Source organism: Sturnira hondurensis, unplaced genomic scaffold, assembly GCF_014824575.4.
Source record: "Sturnira hondurensis isolate 20B ecotype Veracruz unplaced genomic scaffold, ASM1482457v3 Scaffold0025598, whole genome shotgun sequence".
Taxonomy (NCBI): Eukaryota; Metazoa; Chordata; class Mammalia; order Chiroptera; family Phyllostomidae; genus Sturnira; species Sturnira hondurensis.
In genome coordinates, this window is record NW_028098229.1 from 1,669,391 (window position 1) to 1,693,230 (window position 23,840).

A 23,840-nucleotide genomic window follows, 5' to 3' on the forward strand; every position below is an offset into this window, starting at 1 on the left:
CTTCATTATTTGTTCAAATAAGTTTTCAATTTCTTGCTGTTGTTCTTCTCCTTCTGGCACCCGTATATAATTTGGATATTGGAATGGTTCAGGTTCTCCAAGAGGTTCCTATATCTTTCTTCACTTTTTTGAATTCTTATTCCTTCATTCTGTTCCAGTTGGATGTTTATTTTTACCTTTTGTTCCAAATCGTTGCTTTGAATCCTGGTTTCCTTCCTGTCACTGTTGGTTCCATGAATATTTTGCTTTATTTCATTTTGGGTATCTTTCATTTGTTTTTTCATGTTTTAACCAAACTCAATCAGATTTGTGAGCATTTTGATTACCAGGGCCTTATCTGCTGCATCAGATAGGTTGGCTATCTTCTCATCACTCAGTTCTCTTTCTGAAGTTTTGATCTATTCTTTCATTTGGGCCATACTTCTTTGTTTTGGCACACACCTGGTAAGCTATAAAAGGGCGGGGCCTTAGGTGTTCATGGGGGCAGGGCAACCCTCCTTGCTGTGCTATGATGCTGTCTGTAGGGAAGGGGCCAGAGAGGGAACAGTACAGCTCTCCTGCTCAGCTCCAATGTACTTTCTGAGAGACTCTCCTGTGAGACGGGGAGCTTCTCCCACTGCAGCAATGGTCATAGTCCACAGTCAGATCTGAGGCTCAGTTTTGCCTTCAGCCATCCCTACACACCCAGTCCACCACCTCACCTCTGTTTTTCTGAGCCAGCCAGGCCCACACTGTCCACTGCCTTACCAGTCTGGTTGTTCTGGTTGATTTTTTTTTCTTTAATATCTTAGTTGTCGGAGTTCCATGCAATTTGATTTTCTGGCACTTCTGGTTGTTTATTGTTTTCAGATTTGTTGTTATCCTCCTTTTGGCTGTGCCAGGAAGCAAAGGGTTTCTACCTATGCCTCCATCTTGGCCGGAACTCACAAAGTAGAAAAGTATAAAGACAAATAAAAATACGCAAGTAATGATACCAAATCACAGCTTTTTCCCAATAAGAATTAAGTAAATTTTTTTAAAAGAAAGCTGCCTGATGCTGCATATCAATCAAAATGTTTCCTATATTTTCTGTTCAACAAATCTCTTTAGAACCGGGTATGCTGACTTTACACAATATTCATTCAGAAGAGGTTCAGTTTCACTGAACAGGTTTGCTAAGTCAAGCCTCCTAAAATGCTATTTCTCACAAATTAAATGACTCTTAAGATATAACATGAGATTTAACAACATGATTGGTCAGTATAGATACGGCATGAATCCCATTTTCTTTGACGCACCTTGACTTTGAAAAGGTAACAAGTACTACTGTAGTCTCATTTTTCAGAAAGATGAAGCACATTTCATCAAGTAAGAGATATAAAGCAGTTGCATTTTACCCAGTTGATTTTTCTGAAAAAATAATTCAGGAACAGTGGAGTGGTACACAGTAAGTAATCGTGAAGAATGTGAAATTTATTTTCATATCATTTGATGTCCTTAAAGTATATTAATAGAAGATGTGAGATGCTTAAAAACTAGAAGCTTAAAACACACAGGAATTAAAAGCAAATTATAAAAAGCAGTAAGATGTAGATACAGAAACTTCACTCTGTATTAACTTTATCCAATTAATAGCCCCCACAAAAGGGTGGACTCAGTGGGTGCCTGTGCCCTATGGGGTGGGCTCTTGAACAACAGATCCTTCATGCTGGTCACAGCCAGTTCTTGCAGCAGATCAGCCTGGGAGTAATTCCATTCCACCATCCTGCCAACAGCAATCAAGGCTCTACTACAGCAGGGTGCACACAGCCCACACAGGGGTGCACCTAGAGCACTAAGCTCAGGTGACTGGAAAAGTTGGGCCACTGGGCCCTAGAAAACACATACTGCCCAACCCTACCACCCTACCAGACCAGGAGACGTTGAGGCTGCACCTAATGCACAGAAACAAACAGGTCAGTTGCCAAAATGAGGAGACAAAGAAACATGGCTCAAATTAAGGAATGGAATAAAACCACAGAAAAAGATCTAAAGAAAATGGAGACAACAATATACCAGATGAAAAGTTCAAAACACTGGTTATAAGGCTGCTTAATGAACTTAGGGGTAGAACTGTGATTTAAAAATAAAAAGAAAAATTTTAAAGAAATGATACTACATTCACACAACAGAATATAATGTAACTTTTAGGACAAAAGAAGTTGACATGTATCTACTAATATGAAATAATTTCCAATATATGGTTTCATGAAAAAGGCACAAAATAGTATACAGCATGCTTCTGTCTGTGGGGAGAAATGGATATATCCTATATATCCTATATAATTATATATCCTATAATTACACACACAAGTGTTGAGGGTAATTTGTAAATGCATGGAATTTGTCTGGAAATAAACATAAACGAAGAGTGACTGTCTCTGAGAAAGGGATAAAAATGTGTGGGAGATTTTATTCTTTTGTTTCCTTAAAATCTGTATTATGTGCGCATATATTTTTAAAAACTAACTAGTTAAATAAGTGTCTGAAAGGGAACCTCAAGATACTGCTACTATTGTGTCACATCTACAATAAAGAAAACCATATTGTTGCTATCAAAAAGAAAAAGCTAAATCAAACTTCTATCCTGAAGCAATCAAGTCTTGTATTATGATCTTCACAAAAATGCACCAATTTAGTATGTCTTGGTAATAAAGGAAGTGAATGAAGATGGATGACATAACTAGAAGGCAGACAGCAATCATTTTATCTTTTCTAATCCGGGATCTCAAATTTTTTCTACACTAACGGTATTGCACTGGACACTAATCAAGCATATCCAATTGAGAGGTTATTTATGAGGTTTCCATATAAATTTACAATCTTGGAGAATGTACAAAAAGGGAAATATATGTAAAACTGTGTTCAGTGAAACAGAAAAGATTTCTTCAGGGTATATATAAAAATATCCCTACTAAAGGAATGCTAGCAGATTGGCAAATAAATGATCAAGTATACCTTTGAACTTGGATCTGCTGAATGTTATATTCAATAGATATGAATAGTCTTTTATCATGCTGCACTATCTAGAACATGAATTCAACAGACTGTCTACCCTTTAAAGCACTCTGACCAAGTCCACTCTGTATCTCCTTCCTGTTCACACACTGCCATTCTCATGAGGCTGAAAGGAGGGGAGAACCCTTGTGGATGCAAAGCAGTGAGCCAGCTGCCATAAGCAGAGAGTGATGATGAAGGCATGATGCTTGCTTTATAATAATTCACCTGCTAGAGACAGGTACACAAGTAGCTATAAAATAAAGCAGAATATAAGAACACACACAAAAGAAAAGGGTGCCACATTTAAGAAAACTTTATTCTTTAAAAGACTGATAAATGCCCAAGAATCCACTTCTTTACAATGAAAAGAACAAGGTGAAATAATATGAAAAAAAAGGTCTTTAGGTTCATGAACACTTATTAGAATTAGCCTTCAATCACATTAAAGCTTCTGTTGAAAGCAGACTTATTAGAAATTCCTAAAACAGTTCAAGAATAGGAAACTGTCATATAATTTCAAGACTGAAAATTACATACATATTTATAAATTCCATCTATTTACGCAACTACCTTGGAAGTCACTACTCAGATCCTTTATGGATAGGTCTAGAACATAAGTAAACATAAGGTAAAATCATGAACAAGAGTAGAAAAGAGCAGCAAGAGAGAGCACATGAAAGAAAATAAAACTATCTAATGTTTTAGTATCTGATCCAAAATTTAGATTTATAAGCATTGAAGTTATTAACTATTATGAAAATTCCTTTTAATTGTAAAGAGAAATAAATAGAATTAAAAATATTGCTCCATTTGGCTCACCTAAATAAAAAGCAGTTTCAAAGAAATATTTACCTATGAAGTGGTTTGTCCCACACTGTTCATTACTTTCCCTCCCAAAGCAGTTACATGGAAATGAGCATCCCATGAGTGATGCTGGCTCACTGTCATGACTGGTCACTGATCAGAGAAGACAAGACCACCATAACAAAGCAACGGAAGTGGTATTTTTTCACACTATGATATTAAAATACATCTATATCATGATAGAACAGTGGCCCCCAAAGATGTCCTATCCTACTTCCTAGAACCTGTTATGGTACCTAACATAGCTGAAAGGACTTTGCATGTATGCTTAAGGTGAAGACTTGGACATGACATTATCTAAGTAGGCCCAACATAATCACAAGAGGGGTAGGGAAGGGGAGGGAGGAAAAGGGGAGGGCAGAGGAAGGAGAATGGGTAACGAGAACAGGGAACTGGTAGAAATGGGGAAGTAGAAGGGAAGGGAAAGGAAAGGAAAGGAAGGGAAGGGAGGGCGTGGACTACAGAAGGGTCTCAGAGATGCACCCTTGTTGAACTGGGCCATGAGCCAGGAACACAGGCAGTCTCCAAAGGCTGGACAAGAGAGTAAAAGGATGCTCCCATGGCACCTCCAGAAGGAACACAGCCCTGCCGACTCCCAGATTTCAGCTCACTGAGATCCACAAAGGGCTCTTGTTTATAGAACTGAAATAAATCTTTGTTGTTTCACACCACCAAGTTTGTTGTAATTTGTTATACCAGTAACAGAAATCTAATACATATGATACATTAATATACAAACACAGAGAGAAAGTTACATATAGCCTGTTGTTCAAAATTGGGCACAGGTAAACTATGTATTAACTGTGATAGATTAAGCTAAATTCCCAAATCTGAAGAGAAGAAGGGGCAAATCTTAGATAAGGGAAATGAGAACGGCAGATTATAATTTCTCTAGGTGAAGTGCAGAAGGCAGGCCTTGTTTCTGCCTCCCATTGCCAACTCCCTCACTCTGACCACAGAAAAGTGGCTACCTTCAAATATTAGTAGATATATACCACTTACGCAAATTTATCACCATTTGGCATGTTCTCCTAAGTCATAAATCTCTGCCACAGAATTATCTTTTCCAATGCATTAACACGAATTCTATATTTAAAATAAATACTTCTCGAGCTAATTTAAAAAACAAATTACCCAATGGATCAGCCATGGCATAAGCTGACACTTTAACTAAATGTGATGACAGATCGAATAATCTAGCAGTGCTCCGAAATGCCCTTTAGTTACTGTTTTTTTCCGTTTTATAGTTGGTCTGAGGCTTCCAAGACTGGTTCAATTGTAATCTTCTATCTTTAAACATGGGAATCAACTGTACGAAATGATTTATTTTTCTAAAGTTACATGCTACTTTTATAGTCATTTCATACACAGCCTTACTAAATATCAGCTATGTGTATGGACTCACATTTACACAAATATACATATATGTTTTAAATTTTTACAAGGTACCGCTCTAAAGACAAGAAAAAGGTGCTTGTATAATGTAGCAGAAAAATCCCTGCAACAGAGGCAACGAGCCGTCATGATGGCTGCACTTGCCCTGACTCAGCACATAAGAGCTGAAAAATAACAGATAGTCACTGTTTAATCCCTAGGACAGGCAGAAAATGTAAGGTGCCGAAAACTTTCAACAACTTCTGGGACGTCGAAAACTTGTAATGATAGTGCAAATAGAAAGGCACACCATCGTGCCTTTCTCACAGAGGCAGTGTGTGAGAGCACTGAAGAATGGTCAATGCCTTGCATGGATGAGACCGAGAAGGAGAAATAGTAGACTGGGTAATGGAAACATACTCTGCTTCCTGGAGTTATGAAAACTCTGGATTTATTTAAGTGCTGCCAAATGCCAATATGAGGAAATTTAAAGGTAGCATCACATTTAAGTCATAGGAAGAGCTCCATAAAAATGGTATCTTTGGCCCTGGCCAAGTAACTCAGTTGCTTAGGTCATTGTCCCGATACACCATGGTTCATTTAAGTTCAATTTCCAGTGAAGGCACATAAGAGAAGCAACTAATGAATGCACCAAAAAGTAAAACAACAAATTGATGTCTGCCTCTCAAATCAACAAATAAAATTTTTAATTAAAAAAATCTTTGTAAAAAGGCACTATCAACTCCTTTTTCAAATGTGTTCCTCAAGCACACACACACTCATGTGCACTTACACATTCACAAGGCACACTCTATGGGAACACACTGCAGCACCCAATGCCCAGAGTCCTTGTTTTTACTTGTCACCTGAGGATATGTTTATTGATTTTACAGAGGGAGAGACAGAGAGAAACACTGATGTGAGAGAGAAAAGGCAGTTAGTTGCATTCCATATGAGCCCCAGCCAGGGATCAGACCGGCAACCTAGGTATGTGCCCTGACCAAGAATGAAACCCACAACCTTCTGGTGCACTGGGCAATGCTCTAACCAATTAAGCAACCCAGCCAGGTTGCACCCAGATTCTTTATTAAGGAGAACCATTTGCTAATAAGTAGGAAATAAACTGGTAAGTAATAATTAATACATTTTAAGTCAATATAAATCAATTTAGAAACTAAAAGGAGCATAATGCATATACTAATTTAGACTTGATGACTTGTTATTTTTGTTTAAAATGTAGCCTCATTAAGACTACTAATTGTCAGTTACAGGATAGGAGGGGATGAATCAGAGTCGCATTTACCAAGCCCTTTGTGCCTTTAGTGGTGCTTCCTCTAGGTCAGGGGTATCTGACCTGCAGCCCATAAGCCACATGCAGCCCACATTGGCTGTGAATGCAGCCCAACACAAAATCATAAATTTACTTAAAGCATTATGCAGTGTTTTTGTGATTATGTGTCACAAAGTATTTAATATGTGGCCCAAGACAACTCTTCACCTTCCAGTGTGGCCCAGAGAGGCCAAAAGGTTGGACACTCTCATTCTAGGTCCTTCCCCATTGGGACTGACACAATGATTCTGAGGTATGCAGCTCATTTCTAGCTGGGTCCTAGAACCAAGCAGGAACAAACAGAACTGGGAATGCAAAGCCATTCCTGACACTAAAACCAATAAAAAATTAAATATGCAAACATAGTCTCAGGAAGTTAATAGGAGATGTGTAACAACTACAGCAAGAAGAGATTTTTCTCTGCCAGGCTCTCAGGCTGACAAAATCATCCATAATTTGTGTCTCTCTCTGACATGCACTAATAGAAAAAAGAACCTAAATACCAGGTTAGAATGGAAGATGAAAGTGAAAAAGAAATGTTTATAATCTAATCTTGTCTACTGAAACATTTTCATACAATTACTTTGTCTATGTAATAATTCAGAAATGGGCTTTCTGGCTTTGGTTTAAATTGTACCTTTAGTAATATATTCACAGCTACATTACCATTAAAAACTTGCAAGCAACTCCTGCATTTGGTAAGACACTATAATTGGACAAGTAAGGTATAATCCCATATAAAAGCAAGAGTTCAAGGCAAGACCTCAGGGTCAAGTACAAAATAATAGCCAATGACAAAAAAAAAAAATAGGAAGGGAAAAGCGACTGGTCACGGGGACATCTCTGGGGGGAGAGAGGGACGAATCTGCAATGCTGTCCTTCCAAAGGGTTCAGCGAGTTCTGAATGATACAGAGAGCTCTGTGTACCTGGAGTCCAGTTCAACATGGTTTGAGTTTAATTTCAAAGGCAACTTACAGTGAAGCCTGTAACTCATCCCACCCCAAAATGCCACATGTCAAGAGTGGGGAGATTCTGCACAGGTGACACTAGGAATCCCCTACAGGCAAGCTACTTTAGATGAACACAGTGTGCCAGGATCACCTGCTAACCACAGTCACAAGCCCATCGGATTACATGGGGCAGATAATGAAAACAAAAGAAAGAAATACTCTTCCACCCAATGGACTGACAGTCACCATTATTAAGAGTAAAATACTAAATACAGGTTTGTGAAGATTTTTAAAAATTAAGTGCTTCACACAGATGCAATTAAATAACACAAGGGGCAAATGCTTATTCCACTGAAGCAGAACTCAGAAATACTGATGCCAAACAGGAACTGCTTTGACCCTATGTCAAGTGTTTGGAAATGCCACAAAAAAAACAAACAAACAAGGATCTTGACATACAGTAACTATTCAGACATTTTGGCAGTAACTCCCCTTGTCTTGACAACAAAGACATGAGCTGTTGTTATGCCTTAAGCACAGATGGTTAGTTTACTGCACTCAGCCTCAAGTTCCCAATGGTAAAAATAAAGGAGGTGGACCTGGAAGTTTCCTAAGGGACTGCTATATCTACAAAGATATGAGAGGCTTTTCCAAGTGTCTCGTATGCAATACAGTACACTAAAGGGTTCAGTGGGGAGAAGCCATGTCCATATCTAAAAATCCATATGCTCAGTGGAAGAAAAGGATTCTTGGATAAGGAAACACGGGTATAAATGACACAGCACACTGAAAAAGACTATAGTGTCACTTTAGAGCGTTCCAACCTAAAGACCACACATGAAGGTTTCAGCCCAATGAAGTGAGTGATCACTTACATTTTATCAGTATGTTTTAAAATCTAATACTACTTGTATTCTAATACAGGGAAAATGTATTTTGTTCACTTTTTTATGGATGAAACATGTGAAAAGGCAGGTATAAAAATAATTTTACAACCAAAGTCACCATAGATTGATTGCTGCTTATTTAATTGGAAAACTGAAGGATAAAACATGTTTCTTTGTGATACCAGATATCAGTGCAAAGAAGATTTTATGTATAGTATTTAAATGTGAACCTCTGGAGCAAACAACTCGGTCCATAGACAGTGTGTCTGCTGCTGACTGCTGCCTCCTGACTGCCTGTCTCATCTGCCAAATTGCTCATTAGGTCTGGCAGTTTTCACCTGCGCCTCCAATCTATGCTTCAGCTGGGAATAAACATCATTCTGCTTCTACCATTTTCTGCAGTGAGCTTCCCACCCTCCCATAGGAACACAGTTCCCACCCATCTGCAATCCCCTAACACACTCACCTGTGTACATACCATTATTTTTAAAGCATCAATTCATATTCCTGCTTTGAAAGCTTAAATAAAGCCAAAAATATGACAAAATATGCAAAAGAAGTCCCATATTACAATACTAAGTGGGCTAACCAATAATTCACTTAATTTATAATTTGATAAAAGAATACCATCTGAATTTAATTTTAAAATGTTCATTTCAGGGAGTATTTCTAAGTAGAAATACTTAGAAATTTCTTGGCACAAGTGACAAGAAAGCAGAGAAGAGCATTACTCTGCCAGCTGGATCTGACCCATCCAACCTTTATTACAGGTCTGAAAGGAGAGTCCTCCAATTTATAAGAACACAACAGAGGCAAGGTGGAAACCAGAACAAAGAGGTAGCTGACAGCACCACTCTGCCCTCTGCCCTTGCCTGCTTCCACTGGGCCCTCACAAGGAGCACTCTGACATTCAGAGGCAGACTGATACACAAAACTCACAAAATAAAAATTAACAAAAGACCCATTTTGTGGGCAAAAAAGCACCAAAGATATAAAACAAAATGTCTGAACCCCCATAAAACAACCTCTGATGGAACACTGTTTTTCATTTTGCAGAAGTAAAATATTCACCACCAACCCTGCAATTAGCTAGAAAATTACAATAATTACAGCAATTTTGTATCCCATCTCCAATCCAATTAATAGATATATGACCTTGTCAACATGTAATAATCAGATTGCATCGACAACAAAACTGGATGAGTTTTATATGCTGAAAAGAACTTGCACAGTAAGAAGGTAATTATTTGAAACACTGAGAATACCATTTGTATGCCATGCTCCACTTCACAAGTTAAAAGGAAATACAATAGGAATATTATTTCTATTTTCAATATATATTTAAATCAAATCCATAAAATATTATTGTAATACAAGTTAATGTTAACAGGATAGATCTCTAAACCAAAGATCTTGGATATCCTATCAAGACAAAATAAATCTGCACATTCTTGGTGAAGAAAAATAATAAAAACATAAAGGAAGGGGAAGGGTGCTCACTTTGTTACACAACCCTTGTATGACAGGTATTGATACCTCTTTAACTTCTAAAAGTTAGGAAACTAATAAATCTTACCATTAGTTAAATGGCCCCATTTCAGGAAAATTTTACCCATAATTGATAAAAATTAACAGAAACTCTTAAGGTAGCTATAGTCAAAACACAATAAATCAGATACTTCATTCCTCAATATTTTTATAGCATTACTATTTCCAGAAATTTCACCATCACTAAGGGCATATGTCATGTCCAAAGGACTCTTGAGTTTGCAATCTGGATCTTCCAGAGGAAACATTAAATAATCAGAGTTCTGGGGATAAAAGGAATCCAGGCAAGGTTACCCCAAAATGCCTGACCTCTATAAAAAGACCTTGAGAGTTAAAAAAATGAGTAAAAAAATCTCAATAGACTTACACTCAATAATTTACACAGGAAATGTGTACACTGAGCACATCAGGCTTCTCTAAGTCTGGATTTGTGAACACTGAAAATGGAGACAGTTAAACATATAATCACCGAGTTGTATCATTAGAGAAAAATGGCTTCATTTGACTATGCCCAAGCAATACATCCAATTCAAGAACACATGTCCTAGTTATCTGTGTTCTGTAACTTCTCACCTCTCAGACATCGGTAAGAAGAGAGTCTGCACTCAAGAGGCATTATCGGCATCATGATTCTACAGTTTCCTGTTAATGCAGTGCTTACCGCACCTCAGGCAATGAATTAGACCCCTGCACCTCTCCTTCACTATTCACAACAATTATGAAGTGGTGCTTAGAGATTAAAGAATTGAGACTGAGAAAGATTATTAATCTTGCCCAAGTGTTCAGCTGATGAGACATCACCAGTACTCTTTCTGAACCACGAATACTCCATACTACCATCCTAGAAAGGAGCATCTACACAATAAACTCATATTAAAAAGCGTAAAGTCAAATATACTCCTACTCCCAAATTATAAAAAGTCTACTTGAAAAATAAGAACATTTAGGTAGGTTATTTGGCAACCAATTATCTTTAAATTGAAATATGTTTATGCCTGGAAGGAGGCAAAGAGCTTCCAAGAGATGTGGAAACATGGAATTTTAGAGATCTGATGACAAAATCTTCACCTTCCACAAGCATCTTTCCCTGAACTGGACTTACTGGTCTAAAAACAAACGGGTCAGGTAAAGTGCTGGTTCCTCCTCTCCATTTCTCCATTGTCAAAGCCTGAAGGTGACATCTCTATGAGGCAGACGTGGCCCGTGGCCCGCAGCCAGGGCCCACAGTGCTCTAAGAGACCCAAATGTTTTCATTTCTTTTAAAAGCAGAAGGGAAAGCCCTGGCCTTCCATACAGTGGCCTTTATGTTGCAGATGCAGAAAACAAATCCTTTTGTCACTCAGCTAGTTTCCAGTCCATTCCTTACAACACAACGCAAGGAAGACAAGCCAGTTAGTTGTCTGTTCTGACACATCAATAAAAATGATTTTTGATGAAGGATCACTAACTGATGCTTGGTATTCCTTTTGGTGGGAGTCAGAAGAAATGTCCAGTACTGCTGTAACAAAACCCCAACTCCTTCCTTTCATTTATTACTGTAAAGAAAATTTCTCAGACAATAATTTCTTATCCTAGAAATACTTAATATGTTTTATTAGATAGGGTAGCTAGGGGAGAAAGGTCATCTTAAAGAGAAACATTTATAACAAAAATAATTTTCTAAATTTATAAGGAAAAAGTCCAGCCATTGTTAATATAACAAGAATGGTTTGTGTGACATTGATGTAACCTGGCAGCCAAGAAGAGTGGACTGGAATGCACATGTGTGAATAATGATGACTTCACTATTCTAGTCAGTGGGAATAGATGCCCTTGAATGAGCATGTGTACTGTGTGGCCATTGCATTCAAAATGACTGAGTGAATAGGGCAACAAATCTGCACCAAAATTTCAGCTGGAACATTCCTCTACTTAAACTATTCAGATGATTCAGAAGGTTGCATCTATGAGCAACTGCTAATTGCCAGATTCATCACAATAATGTACCTGCTCATGCATCAGGCATCATGCCTCATTCAGAGCTTCTGGAAAAGCACCAAATCACCCAGGTGCCTCAGCCCTGCTACAGCCCATATTTGGTGCCCTGTGACTTCTGGCTTTTCAAGGCCCTATGATCTATTCAAGAACCTGAGTCATTTGTCTTCTCCAGTTTCCACAGTGCTGATGTGGCCAACTGCATCCCCACGGTGACAATGTACTTCCCAGAGCTATGTATTTCCTATAAATCAGCAGTTCGGTCTAGATGTCTGATGAGATCTTTATTTTTTTTATCAAGACCACTTTCTATGAAGTGCTATATTCCTCCAGCAGGAGGGGCACAATACATGGTGGACTCACCTTAACTTATTAATATTACATTTTTACATTAGCCATGGTTGATTCTCAATGCCTAGGTCCATTATTTCAAGAGTGGTTGCAATAGAGTAATGTTCTGATTCTATCATTGCTTTTTCACTTATTAGCTGGAATACTTCTATAAAAAGAAACTTTCCCTCATCTACTATTTGATTGCCCATTGACAGCATTTATAAAGAAAATGCAGGATACTGATTTTATCAGTTTTCCAAATAAGTTGGTTCATGAGCATCCTTATATTTTTTTGCTTGCTTACATTTATTATCATTATGAATGTACAAACTTACTGCTCTTACTATCTTTATTGATGTTCCAATTGTCCTTCCTGGGCCAGAGGGAGCCACAACTTGAGTACAGGAGCCTGTATGTAACTCTAAGAAGTACTCATAGCTTCCTCACTTTCTGACACAACATGATAATCAGGACAATCTCATACATTTTGTGCCTAGACCTGAATTCAACCATTTTCCAAGAAGTTCTGACCCCTTTTACTGGGAAATGCTATTTCCAGAGCTCAGTCTAGATATGTGATGCTCAGTTGGTTCTAGATATTCTCATTGAACACATGCAGGGTTTTTCCTTCCTCTTCCTTACTTATTTGTGGTGTGTGTGAGTGTGTGAAATAAAATATACCAGGATTCACTAAGATATGCCCTATTCAAATTGAGGCTTATAATACTTCCACTTACTTTCCTTTAACTTATATTTTTATCTCTTCTTTTCTATACTAAAGTTCCTGGGTCCTCAACAGTAACAAAAGTAACATAATTAAAATATTATTCTAATTCCTCATTTCATATAATCGATCTGAACAATATCAACAACAAACAGTTTTGGAATTCATGTTTGGTTGGCATTTCTCTGCTCCATCTCTTCTTGGGTGTACAAATTAGGATGTTTTACACGTCCTTGAAATGTACTCTTGGATGGTTAACCCATCAACTGAACTGGGCTTTTAATTTGTTAGTTGTGTAATATTTTTATTTCAGTAATTAAGATTTATGTAATTATTATTATTAGGAATTTTATTTAAAAAAATTAAAATGTAATGATCTTGTAATTGTTAAAAATGATATGATTCCAATATGAAATGTACAAAAGATGAAATTTTAAGTCTAGCTTCTACCTGACTTCCTCCACCCTATACCTTCCTTTCCCCATAGGTACTCATTTTTTATGTAAAATAGGTTAATGTTAAAATAGTACCCTGTTTTATTTTATTTCTCCAACATAAGCTTTTATATAAGTGGTCTTTCATTATATGGTCTATTTTATTTACTTTCTCAATTTTTAAAAATCTTTTATATTTAATAAAATTTTTTGTTCTATTAATTTATATTTATACTACTATTTTTGTACAACATTACCCATAACACCCTCTTTTTTGTTGTTATGGTCTACTGGCTACCTACTATGTGCTATGTTGTTACCAGCCCTTCGGGTTTAAGGGTATTATTATTCAGGACATTAGCTTCTCTGAGATAAATGCTATTTTGACTTTAAAGACAATGACAACTTAGGATTCTCCACCCCACCCCTACTATACTTTAAGCGAGACAATTCTTACATATGAAGGAACTGACCTGTGCTTGTAGGATGTTTTAGCACCATCCTTGCCCTGAATCAGCTGATAATAGCATCCCTCAACTTCACCAGCTGGGACAACCAAAAACACATCCAAGCATTGGCAAACGTCCTCAGGGCAAAAACATCACTCCCAGTTGAGAGCTAAACATTTAACTAACTTTGTATCTACTACAAGAAAGCTCAAGGAAAAAGTAGAGACAAGATCCTAAGCTTTATCTTATTACCAAAACTTAACATTCACTTAACTGAGACAAAAAAAAAAATGTGTACTTTTCTGTTTCTATCAATTTTTTATGGAGGAAAGGGAATAACTGAATTTATTCACAGATTTTTTTGAGGAAATTGCATATTGTTTTCCTCAGTGGCTGCACCAGTCTGCATTCCCACCAACAGTGCACTCAGGTTACCTTTTCTCAACATCCTTGTGAATGCTTGTTGTCTGTTGATTTGTTAATGATGGCCATTCTGACCCATGTGAAGTGGTATGTCACTCTGTAGCAACCAAACATAATAACAAAAATCTTGGAGGACTTCAAGAAAGATATCAACAGCAACGCATTCATCCTAAAAGATTTTAACACCCCACTGTCAACTATGGGTAGATTTTCCAAGCAAACAATAACAAGTATATTGTGGCACTGAACAATACTCTAGATTGAAGAGACTTACTTCATATACATGTGAATTAAGTTTATATATATATATATAAACTTTCACCCCAAAGAAACAAAATATACATTCTTTTCAAATGCAAATACAACACTGTCAAAGATAGACCACATGGTAGGTCACAAAACAAACCCCAAAAAATTCAAGAAAACTGAAATCCTATCAACCATTTTCTCAGATCAAAATGGCTTGAAATAAGAAACCAACCTCAAGGAAAAAACTCAAAAATATTCAAATTCATACAGATAGAATAACATGCTATTAAATAATAAACGGGTTAACAATAAATGAAGAAATCAGTTTCTAGAAACAAATGAAAACATACAACAGCCGAAAACTTATGGGACACAGCAAAGACAGTCCTGGGAGGAAAGTTCGTAGCAATACAGGCCTACCTAAAAAAGATACAAAATTTNTATATATATATATATAAACTTTCACCCCAAAGAAACAAAATATACATTCTTTTCAAATGCAAATACAACACTGTCAAAGATAGACCACATGGTAGGTCACAAAACAAACCCCAAAAAATTCAAGAAAACTGAAATCCTATCAACCATTTTCTCAGATCAAAATGGCTTGAAATAAGAAACCAACCTCAAGGAAAAAACTAAAAAATATTCAAATTCATACAGATAGAATAACATGCTATTAAATAATAAACGGGTTAACAATAAATGAAGAAATCAGTTTCTAGAAACAAATAAAAACATACAACAGCCGAAAACTTATGGGACACAGCAAAGACAGTCCTGGGAGGAAAGTTCATAGCAATACAGGCCTACCTAAAAAAGATACAAAATTTTCACATTAACAAACTAACCCAACATCTACAAGCACTAGAGGAACAACAGCAAATAAAGCCCAAAGCAAGTAGAAGAAATCATCAAGATCAGAGCAGAATTAAATGACATAGAAGCTAAAAGAACAATCCAAAGGATCAATAAATCCAGGAGCTGGTTCTTTGGAAAGATTAAAAATACAGAAAAGCCTTTAACTGGACTCATCAAGAAAAAGAGAGAGAGAACCCAAGTAAATAAAATCAGAAACAGAAGAGAAACCAATACCACAGAAATACAGAAGAATGTAAGAAATTACTATGAACAATTATATGCCAAGAAATTTGACAACCTGAGTGAAATGGATACATTTCTAGAAATATACAATCTTCCAAAACTGAATCAAAAAGAAGCAGAAGGCCTCAAAAAGCCCAATAACAACTGGTGAAATTGAAGTAGTAATTAAAAAATTCCTGGCACACAAAACCCCTGAACCAGATAGCTTCACAGGTGAATTTTACCAAACATTTAGGGAACAACTGACTCCTATCCCATCCAAACCATTCCAAAACATGCAAGAAGAGGGAAGACTCCCAAACTCTTTTTTATGAGGCCAGTATTACCCTAATCCCAAAACCAGGTAAAGATATAACAAAGAAAGAAAACTGTAGGCCAATATCATGGATAAGTATAGATGCTAAAATCCTCAAAAAAATATTGGCAAACCAGATACAGCAATACATTCAAAAGATCACACACCATGATAGAATGGGACTCACCCCAGGAATGCACAAGGTTGGTATAATATTCGCAAATCAACAAACATAATACACCATATTAACAAAATGAAAGTCAAAAACCACGTAATCATGACAATAGATGCTGACAAAGCATTTGAGAGAGTACAGCACCCATATGATTATAACACTCAGCAAAGTGGAGTACAGGAAGCACAAAATACTAAAGGCCATATATGAGAGACCCACAGCCAACATCATACTAAACAGGCAAAAACTGAAAGCTTTCCTCTTAAGATCAGGAACAAGACAAGGGTGTCCGATTTCACTACTTTTGTTCAACATAGTATTCAAAGTCCTACCCACAGCAATCAGATAAGAGAAAGAAGTAAAAAGCATCCAAATTGGAAAGGAAGAAGTAAAACTATCCTGGAAAGGAAGAAGTACACTATTATTTGAACCTGACATAATAGTGTACATAGAAAAACCTACATACTCCACCAAAAATCTAAAACCTAATAGGTGAACTTGGCAAAATAGCAGGATACAAAGTCAGTATTCAGAAATTGAAGGAATTTTTGTACACCAACAATGAAATATTAAGAAACACAAATTAAGAAAAAACTCCCATTCACTATAGCAACAAACAAAATAAAGTACCTAAGAATAAACTTAACCAAGGAGGTAAAAAAACCCTGTGTTTGGAAAACTACACAACACTGAAAAAAGAAATTTAGGAAGATACAAATATATGGAAGCACATACCGTGTTCATGGACTGGAAAAATTGACATCATGAAAATGTCCATATAACCCAAAACAAGATACAGATTCAATGCAACTCATATTAAAATAAAAAAGACATACTTCGCAGGTTTAGAACAAATATTTCAAAATTTATATGCAACCAAGAATGACAATCACTTCAGCAATTATAAGAACAAAGGAGGAGGGATGACAACACCTCATATAAAACTATATTACAAGGCCACTGTAATCAAAACAGTCTGGTATAAGAACAGATACATGAATCAATGGAAAAGAATAGATACCACAGAAATAAACCCATGTCAATATGGTCAGTTAATATTCAACAAAGGGGACAAAAGCATAAAATGGAGTGAAAATAGCCTCTTCAACAAATGGTACAGAGAGATCTGGACTGGTACATGCAAAAAAATGAAATTAGACCATCCACTTATACGATACACCAGAATAAACATAAAACAGATAAAACACTGAAACATAAGCTGTGACACCACAAAAGCCCTAGAGGAAAACATTGGCAGGAAAATTTCTGATATCCCACCCAGCAATATTTTCACCAATATATCCTCTAGAGCAAGGGAAATAAGGAAAAGAATAAACAAATGGGACTACGTCAAATTAAAATGCTTCTGCATGGCTAAAGAAAACATCAGCAAAATGAAAAGGAACCAATTGTATGGGAAAACATATTTGCTAATGATACCTCAATAAAGGGTTTGATCTCCAAAATACATAAAGAACTCACACAACTCCACTCCAGGAAGACAAACAACCCAATTAAAAAATGGGCAAAGGATTTCAACAGACAATTCTCCAAGAAGGACATACAGAGAGCCCACAGACATATGAAAGATGGTCAACATCACTAGTGATCAGAGAGATGGAAATTAAAACAACAATGACATACCACTTCACATCAGTCAGAATGGTCATCATAAACAAATCAACAAACAACAAGTGCTGGTGAGGACATGCGGAAAAGGGCACCCTGGGGCACTGCTGGTGAAAATGCAGACTGTACAGCCCCTCTGGATAACAGAATGGAATTTCCTCAAAAAATGAAAAATGTAACTGCCTTTTGAGCCAGTGATTCCAATGCTGGGATTATACCCTAAGAATCCTGAAACACTGATTTGAAAGAACCTAAGCACCCCAATGTTCACAGCAGCACAATTCACATTAGCCAAGTGCTGGCAACAGCCTAAGTACCCAGCAGTAAATGAGTGAAATCAAAGGAGTGTGGTGCATTTACACAATGAAATACTATGCAGTAGAAATAAGCCAAGCGGTAAAAGACAAATACCATATGATCTCACCTATAAGAGGAACATAATGAACAAAACAAAGAAACGAGCAAGATAGAACCAGAGGCATGGAAACAAGAAACAGACTGACAGGGACCAGAGGGGAAGGGGAAGGGGAAGGGGGAGGGGGATAACGGGGGAAAAACAGGGAAGGAACTAGTCAAGGAACACGGATAAAGGACCCATGGTAATGGACAACAGGGTGGGGAATGACTGTGGGAGCGGGTGGGGCAAGGCAGGGGAGAGCAACTGGGGAAAATTGGAACATCTGTAACAGAACAATGATAAGAAAAATTGTTCGAAGTAAATTCAATATAACATTTTAAAATAGCATATCTATGTAATAATCAAAAGTTATTTTCTCAAAATTACTTTAAAATATATTTATTTGCACATGTATACAGACAAATGTAAATCTCTTGGATATTAGGAAATGTTCAAGTAAAACACCTCTAATGTCTGATCCCATTCCAACCTCCACTGAACCTAGCTCTCACTCCTAATTTTTTCTTCTCCTGATGATAGAAAGTAATTTTACGAAGTAGTTAACACTGGCCTGTGTCCATATATGATCCTGTAGTGCATCCCTTACACATCCCACCAAGTAAGTGTGCTTTCTCAATGCTTTTTGTCTCTACATGGTACACTTCTGTGGCTTCTAATGTACCATCACATTTGGTAACTGCTATTTACACTGATGTTCTTTCTTCTTCTCCTCACATATACCTTCAAGGGACAATGCAAGAAGAAACAGTCCGCGTACATGTAGAAGTAAACTAGCAAAATGCTATAGATACTACCAATGCAAAAGGTAGAAATAAAGATGCATTATAGGAGAAACTATGTATTCCAAATATTATCTACCTATAATGTATATATTATCTTTATATAATATAGATATATTGTATTATTAGCTATCTATATACGAAGATCTACCTAAGAGTAACACTAAAACAGCAAAAGACTAAATTATCCACTTCAAAAAGAATTTCTTGAAATGAACCTTCTTACTCTTAACAACAGGTCAATTACAAGATCATACAATTATAAAAACCAAATTTGATTTCCAGCAAACTTCCTCACTTTTCTGAGTAAACCTTCTAGGAATGGCTTACAGAAATTTTCAAGGAAGTGTACTGGAACTTGAGTACTAACCCTGCAATTTCTTTCCTTGAGATGGTTTCTCATAGCAACTCTTCCAAATCCCTGAAGATGACTATGGCTCTGAGATATTTTCTGCTCTTCAGATACACTTTATTTTTTTTAAGTAATTTTCTTTTTTTTTAATATTTTATTTATTTATCTTTTAGAGGGGAAGGGAAGGAGAGAAGTATCAATGTATGGTTGACTCTCGTGGTCCCCTGCTGGGAACTGGCCTGCAACCCAGGCATGTGCCCTGACTGGGAATCGAACCGCGATCGTGTGGTTCGCAGGCCCATTCTCAATCCACTGAGCTAAGCCAGCCAGGGCCAGATACAGTTTAATTAATGGTTGTAACCAAGTTGATTGGCAATCAAAGATGCTAAGTTTTATTTTAATGTAAAGCCCTTTGATTATTCCTATATTTGGATGAAATATATAGAAAAGAAAAATTCTTATCTTTACTTACCATTAGTGAGCAATTATAAGCCTATCAATGTAAAGTAAGTCCAATCAATTAAAATGTAAAAAATCTTGCCTCTTTTGCAAAAGACAATAGCCCAGGTTCTAACCTTAATCAATTCTGATAAAAAGATATTGAATTGCATTGGCAGAAGTATGCCTGGATATTAAAAGTTGGCATCCCTGTAAATTAAGATGAAATGTGAATGGAAGAAAGAATGTTCACTTACTTGCACGAAGGACTGAAGGGGTGACCTCAATTTCACTTGTCTGATAAGGCTGAAAGGCTGAAACATTGTTGGTGCCAAGCTCACTGCCAAATATCTCTGGACTCTGGGTGCCTGTGGAGCTGGCACTGGTGCCATCACCTCCGTGATGTGGATCTTGCTCATCAAACACTGCTACCAGCTGCAAACAAAAGGTAAATTTGCAATTATAAACAAAGGCATTTAAAATTACTACCCTAAACTCTATACTATGTTTGACTTACATCAAAACAGAAACAGTACTGATATTTATGCACCCAGGAATGTTATGTTTTAGAAAGCAAAACTTCAAGAAATGGTCTTTCCTTAAATTTTGCTTTACTTTCTCATTCCTTTTTAATGGTATTTTATTGATTATGCTATCACAGTTATCCCAATTTTTTCCCTTTGCCCCCCTCCAACCAACACCTCCCATTCCCTCAGCCAATCCTGACACCATTGCTCATGTTCATGGGTCATGTGTATAAGTTCTTTTGGCTTCTCCATTTCCTAGAATGTACTTTACATCCCCATGGATATTCTGTAACTACCTATTTGTACTTCTTAATCCCCTCACCTCTTTACCCATCCCCCACAACCACAATCCATGATTCTGTCTCTGTTCTTCTTGTTTGCTTAGTTTGTTTTTTAGAGTCAATTGTTGACAGGTATATATGTATTACCATTTTATTGCTCACCATTTTATTGCTCACAGTTTTGATTTCTTCTTTTTTTTTTTTTTTTGCCCTTGGAATTTATTTTATTTTTTTAATATAATTTTTATTTAATTCTTGTTCACGAACAGGTTTCTGTCTTATATTCCCAACCCTGCCCGCCCCCCGCCCCATGCTCCCCGCCTCCCTCCCCTTTCCACCCCCCACCCTTAGTTATTGTCCATGTGTCCTTTATACTTGTTCATGTGAGTCCATTCCCTTTTCCCCTATAATTCTCTTCCCTCTCCCCTCTGGACCCTGTCAACCTGTTCCATATTTGAGTGTCATTGGTCGTATTTTGCTTGCATGTTTGGTTTGTTTAGAATCCTGTTAACAGTGAGATCATATGATATTTGTCTTTCACCGCCTGGCTTATTTCGCTCAGCATAATGCTTTCCAGTTCCATCCATGATGTTGCAAAGGGTAGTAGTTCCTTCTTCCTTTCTGCGGCATAGAATTCCATTGTGATTTCTTCTTTTTCTTAAACAAGTCCCTTCAACATTTAATATATTTTTTAAGATTTTATTTATTTATCTTTAGAGGGGAAGGGAAGGAGAGAGGGAGAGAAATATCAATATATGGTTGCCTCTCGTGCGCCCCCTACTGGGAACTGGCCTGCAGCCCAGGCATGGGCCCTGACTGGGAATCAAACCTCGATACTCTGGTTCGAAGGCCCGCTCTCAATCCACTAAGCTACACCAGCCAGGGCAATATCTCATATATTGATCATTTAGTGATGATGAACTCTCTTAGTTTTTTTTCTTGTCTGGGAAGCATTTTATGCGCCCTTCCATTCTAAATAACAGCTTTGCTGGGTAGAGCAATCTTGGCTATAGGTCCCTGCTTTTCATGACTTTGAATATTTCTTGCCAATCCCTTCCAGCCTGCAAAGTATCTTCTGAAAAATCAGCTGACAGTCTTATGGGAACTCCCCTGTAGGTTACTAACTGCTTTTCTCTTGCTGCTTTTAAGATTCTCTCTTTATTTTTAACCTTTGGCATTTCAATTATGACATATATTAGAGTGAGCTTCTTTGGGTCCAATTTTTTTGGACTCTCTGTGCTTCCTGGACATGTCTATTCCCTTCACCAAATTAGGGAAGTTTTCTTTCATTATTTTTTCAAGTAGATTTGCCATTTATTGCTCTTTCTCTTCTCTTTCTGGCACCCTTGGAATGCCTGAAGTTGTCCCAGAAGCTGTTTATACTGTCCTTTTTTAAATTTATTTTTTCTTATTATTGTTCTGACTGGTTGTGTTTTGGTTCCTTATTCTCCAAACCTTTGATTTGATTGTTGGCTTCATCCATTCTATTGATGTTTCCTTATAAATTGTTCTTTTTTTTTCAATTAGTGTATCCTTTGTTTCTCACTGGATCTTTTCTATACTGTTGAGGTCCTCACTTATTTCTGTGACCATCCTTACAATCAGTGTTCTGAACTCTACATCTGATAGATTACTTATCTTCATTTTGTTTAGTTCTTTTTCTGGAGCTTAGATCTGTTCCTTCATTTGGGCTATGTTTCTTTGCTCATTTTGGCAGCCTCCCTGTGTTTGTTTCTACGTATTAAGTAGAGCTGCTAGGATTCCTTGTCTTGGTAGTGTGGCCTAATAATAATAGGTGTCCTGTAGGGCCCTGTGTTACAGCCTCTCCTACCATCCAAGCTGGGTACTCAAGGTGTACCCTCCATGTAGGCCAAGTACACCCTCTTCTTGTAGTTGAGCCTTATCTGCTTTTGCCAGGTCACTGGGAGGGATTTACACAGGCCAGTCTGTTACAAGCACTGGTTGTGACCACTGACCACCAATCTCCACCCTCTGTGGAGGATCAACTGTGCAGGGCAGGGTGGTGGTGCTCCAACATGGTCTATAGCTGTCCACTGGGTATGTAGGTTCTGGGTTTTCCCAGGTGGTGCAGACCATGGTCAGTCTTCACCTGTGTTTTTCCCAGGGTCATGCTGCATGAGCTATAAGGCAATCTGAGATGGCTGCTACTTGTGCTGGGATGCGAGATCCCCAGGCAAATCCAAGCCATGAATTTAGGTTGGCTGCTGCTAATGGTGGGCCTGGGGACACTTAGCAAAAGGTATGGAAGCTGGGGGTTTACTGAGGCCAGCTGTTGCTTGTTTGAGAAGATTTAGGAAGTTGTGAAGCATGAGCCAGTCATATAGAAAAGTCACTGTTAACAGCTTGGGTGGGCTGGTAAAATAGCTGAGACATCAGGGCAGGGCAAATAGTGTTAGCCAGGTTGATGGAGTCTCAATTATGTAACCTGCCTGCTGGCTCTGTGGGGAAAGGCTTTAGCAAAGGGTTAATGGCCTCTGCAAACCTTTCTGTCTGGGTGAAAGCTGTCCTCTAGCCCTTGCCTGATGCCAGACACTCCAGTTCCTACCTGTATGGCACTGGTGTCTTCTAAGCTGCTACCCCAGTGCTGGAGCTCAAAGGGAGTAAGTCTGAGTAAGGTCAAATAGATACTTGGGGCTTTTGTAAGATTTTATTTAGTTATTTTTAGAGAGAGAGGAAGGGAGAAAGAGAGGGGGAGAAACATCAGTGTGTGGTTGCCTCTCACATCCCTCTCCCCCTCCCCCCACTGGGGACCTGGCCTGCAACCCAGGCACGTGCCCTAACTGGTAATCAAACTCACAACCCTTTGGTTAGCATGGCCGGAGCTCAATCCACTGAGCTACACCACTGAGCTCAATCCACTGAGCTACACCAGATATTTGAAGGATTACTTCCTAAATTCTAAATTTTGCAAATTATGTTTAAAGCTAAAAGCACAAGAAAAGAAAATCTGGCTATGCCTCCAGTCAATCAATCAGCACTAGAAGGCAGTTAAACAGAAAACAGCATAATGCCAGATCTAAAGACAATGCAAAAGAGATAAGCAAACCATCATCTGTGGCATTTAAAGACAAGATAATATTTTCAACTCAAAAAACTAGCCTTGTTTCCAAGGCAACTTGCCATTTGTATAGGGGGCTCAGTTGGGAGTTAGTAATCCCTTTAACTGCTGACTTCACAACGTGAACTAGATCCCACTAGTACCTTATATTCCATCTGTAAGCATTTTCAGAAAAAAGTTGTTTAACTGCTTTAAAATAGGAAAG

The 23,840-nt window shown here is 37.6% G+C and overlaps 1 protein-coding gene across 22 annotated transcripts in view; it reads right to left on the reverse strand.

Annotated features, from left to right (window-relative positions):
• Window positions 1-23,840, reverse strand: part of PARD3 (par-3 family cell polarity regulator) — a 723,671-nt gene that overhangs the window by 455,753 nt on the left and 244,078 nt on the right. For all 22 annotated transcript variants that reach the window (XM_037039898.1, XM_037039905.1, XM_037039903.1 and 19 more), the window contains one exon: window positions 20,006-20,183. In XM_037039898.1, coding sequence (XP_036895793.1) covers window positions 20,006-20,183 — 178 coding nt within the window. The remainder of the gene's footprint in view (window positions 1-20,005; window positions 20,184-23,840) is intronic.